The following is a 3698-nucleotide window of genomic DNA, read 5'->3' as shown; positions in this document are numbered from 1 at the left end:
ACACCAGTGCTCTGGTCCAGTTTCCCGAGTAATGTGGCGTCCTCCTTCATTGCAGGCTTAGGAGATCATCGAGTGTCCAGCAGCGACGCTGACAGTCATCACCACTCTGGGAGGTGACTAAAACCAAAGAGAAGGAAAGACAACAAATGTGCAAATGACAGGGGCAGAAACAAGCTGTCCTGTTGGTAATCTTCACTGCAGAAATGCTTTTGGAGGGTTTAGTAGGAAACAGAAATGACAGAGATTTCCTTTGCTGCTTAGACTGAATCCCTCTCTGGCCCCTTTTGAAGTATCCCTGGTACCAGCAACCAGCTCCAGAGGCTGGGACAGCAGGCGGGAGGGAGACGGCAGTGAAGGTGTTGTGCTCCTGGAGCAGCCCCTTGCACATCAGCCAGCCCAAGGCCATTTCACCCCACATCAGCGTGTCTCTCAGTGCTGGGAGGTGGGCCAGCACGGCTCCCCGCTGCAGTACACACCTCCTCTCGCCTCCAGGACGAGATGGCCGCCCTCATCGCTGAGAACTTACGCTTCCTCTCCTTGTTCTTCAAGAGCAAAGACGTGATGATCTTCAATGGCCTGGTGGCCCTGGGCACAGTGGGGAGTGAGGAGCTCTTCTCAGTTGTCGCCTTCAACTGCCCCTGCTCCCCTGCCCGCAACTACATCTACGGGCTGGCCGCCATCGGCGTCCCAGCCCTGGTCCTCTTCCTCATCTGTGTCATCTGGAACAACCACACCTGGAACCTGGTGGCTGAGTGCCACAAGCGTGGCACCAAGAACTTCTCTGCTGCTGCCACCTTCCTCCTCTTTGGCTCCATCATGGGCCGGGCGGCTGTGGCACCCGTCACCTGGTCGGTCATCTCGCTGCTGCGTGGGGAGGCTTACATCTGCGCCCTCAGCGAATTTGTCAGGCCATCCTCCCTGGACAAGTTCCCGGCTGAGCATGGAGCTGAGGTGCTGGCCAGGTTCCCCTGTAAAGATGTGCCAGCAAACCTCACCAAGTTCAGGGACGAGGTGACGCGGAGGCTGAGATATGAGTCCCAGGTAGGCACACTGGGGAGAAAGCCACATGGAGTGGGTAAAGACCACCTTGCCGTGTCCTGACACAGCCTCTCTCTTCTCTCGTAGCTCTTTGGTTGGCTGCTCATCGGCATCGTTGCGGTCCTGGTTTTCCTCACCAAGTGCCTGAAGCACTGCTGCTCGCCGCTGAGCTACCGGCAGGAGGCTTACTGGGCCCAATATCGCTCCAATGAGGTCTTCCGACGCACGGCCGAGGTCCACTCCAGGATCCTGGCAGCCAAGAACGTGAAGCACTTCTTCGGCTTCGTGGCATTGGACAAGGAGGAGAAGGAGCTGGTACAGGAGTTCCCGGTGGAGGGTGTCCAGCCGAGTCCCCAGTGGAACGCCATCACAGGTGTCTACATCTACCGGGAGAACAAGGGCTTTCCCCTCTACAGCCGGCTCCACAAATGGGCCAAAGGGGTGGAAGGGAATGGGCCAAGCCCAGAAGGCCATGAAATGCTCTTTTTGGCTTCCTAAGAGAGACAGGTGCTGGCAGCGGTTTCCCAGGCCACCTGGCAGGCCTACCAGTATCAATGCGCGGCTGAGGGATTCATGGGGCATGTTCCTCCTAGCAGGATTACTTTTCTCAGCTGGTAAATATGGATCAACAGCCCCAAGGCAGAGGCTGATAAGCAATACACTGAGCTGGGGAACCCCTTCCTCGGAGACAACCATTTCATTGCTGCTCCCAGAGACATGAGGGGAGCAAAGAGCAGATGCACACCTTACCTCTGGGCTGCCAGTGCACCCTGCCATCTAACGCACCAGCAGAAGCCTTGGGCAGCAAGAGGTGGACAGGACATTTCTAACCGTGACTCCTGCAGTCCCAGTTGTCTCCCCCACGGCAGGGTTAGCCCCAGCCATCCCACACACCTGCCTGTTTTATTGACATTGGTATCTTCTTATGCAGTTGTGCAGCGCCTGTTACATGGGCAGGTCCCGGAGCACTTTACAGACCTTTCAGCGCAAGGAAAAGAGGGAAGCAGTGGGAAAATTCCTGTGGCAGGAGGGATGCAATAGCACCTGGGAAGGAATGGGTCAGTAATACAGCAGCATACCAAATAACTGAGAGACTAAGGCAGGAGGAATCACCCATGTTCCCGGTACTCAGAAAGACACTCTGTAATTACCAAGTTGGAATTTAGGTAGGACACCAAACTCCCTTTGTTCTTACTGAAGTGCCTGGCAATCTCTAATGAGCCCAAAAGGTCACAATCCTCAGTTTATAAACCCAGAAGATGGCACCATGAGCACAACAGCTTTCAGGCAAGGTGACTTGGTGGAGGCTGAGAGGAAGCAATACCCGCAGTGAGCCACACCACTGTCCGCAGCTCACTGCATTTCTCATCCAACCATCGGATGAGAGTCCTGCTTGTCTGGGTTGCGATTTGCAGCAAGACCTCAACCAGAATTTGTTTTACATATATGTATATATACACACATATATATAGTGTATATACTATATAATTGTAGTTAGTTAGCTGTATTAATGGAGCACCTTTCTTCAAGGGAAAGGGGACAAGAAAGTTGCCAGCCAAAAGGCCACGCTACATGCACCCATCTGCTGCACTGAGACTGCAGCCCTGGAGTGATGAAGGACAGTAGGAAGGGGATGGGGGGAGCAGCCCTCTCCCTACCCTTCTACCACTGAATTTTCTTACACTCTTTCTGCTGCCTTAAATGGTCCCTGCAGCAGAAGGTGTCTTTTATGGACTTGGCCATACTTGAGAAAACAAAGCCAGAAAGGTGTGAAATTACTGCCCTCTCCATGACGCTGTGCTGACTATGGTTTCAAGGCTGCTCTTCTGGCCCTGCACAGTCCCTCTTCTCATGAGGGTCAGCCCTACATACCCAACACTGTTTCAAGAGTTGGCAGGACAATGAAGTTTTTTTCCTACTTGTACTCTTTCTTTATAGGTACAACTTCCTTTTACACAGTGCCATTTACCGAAAAGCCTTAAATTGTTCAAAAAAATGACTTAAGCCCGCAGAACTCAGAGAGGCTTACATACAAGAGATTTGAAATAAAATTATTAAATGAGAGTTATTTTTTCATTGCCTTCTGTTTTTTTTTTCAGGGGGGCACAAAAGGCATAATTCAATATTCTCTTTGAACTCAAGGACTGGGAACTTATTTTTTCTATTAAACATTCAGATCCTCTCCTACCCAGATGACCCCAGAATGTGAAGTTTTAAAGTATTACCACATTTTACAAGTTAGTAACACTGCTTTTTAGTCATTCTTGCAGTGAGTAGCACAAAAGTTGTACATCAGGATATGCAACTGCAGCAAAGGATAGAAAAAATGTATTTAGAAACCTTCTTACAAATACCTCCCCTTGCAAGAAAGAGCTGGAGGGTATTCCCTCGCATAGAGAGTCTGGAACACCACTTAATGGGTGAGGCATCCCAGGATCCCTGTTCAGCTTCTCTACAGATTTGCCTTGCATTTGTGGGAAAGCTTGGCTCCCAGCCTCACCACCAACTAATCTGCAGGAACGATCAGATGCAAGTTAAATGGAATTGCATTAAGTCGAGATGAAAGAGAGCTCATCTGCATTCCTTCTCATTGGCTCTCGAGTGCGAACACGCAGACATGCATGCCACCCCCGCACGCAGGTCAGCAGATACAAGGTAAC

The 3698-nt window shown here is 51.2% G+C and overlaps 1 protein-coding gene across 1 annotated transcript; it reads left to right on the top strand.

Annotated features, from left to right (window-relative positions):
• Window positions 1-498: 498 nt before the first annotated feature.
• CALHM2 (calcium homeostasis modulator 2) lies at window positions 499-1536 on the top strand. Its single transcript, XM_010283342.1, has 2 exons — window positions 499-1041; window positions 1126-1536. The coding sequence occupies exons 1-2, from the start codon at window positions 499-501 to the stop codon at window positions 1534-1536; spliced, it is 954 nt and encodes a 317-aa protein (XP_010281644.1).
• Window positions 1537-3698: the final 2162 nt, after the last annotated feature.

This window comes from Phaethon lepturus, unplaced genomic scaffold (assembly GCF_000687285.1).
Source record: "Phaethon lepturus isolate BGI_N335 unplaced genomic scaffold, ASM68728v1 scaffold21923, whole genome shotgun sequence".
Lineage (NCBI taxonomy): Eukaryota > Metazoa > Chordata > Aves > Phaethontiformes > Phaethontidae > Phaethon > Phaethon lepturus.
Note: the sequence above shows the minus strand (reverse complement) of the source record. Positions and strands in the feature narration are given on the sequence as shown.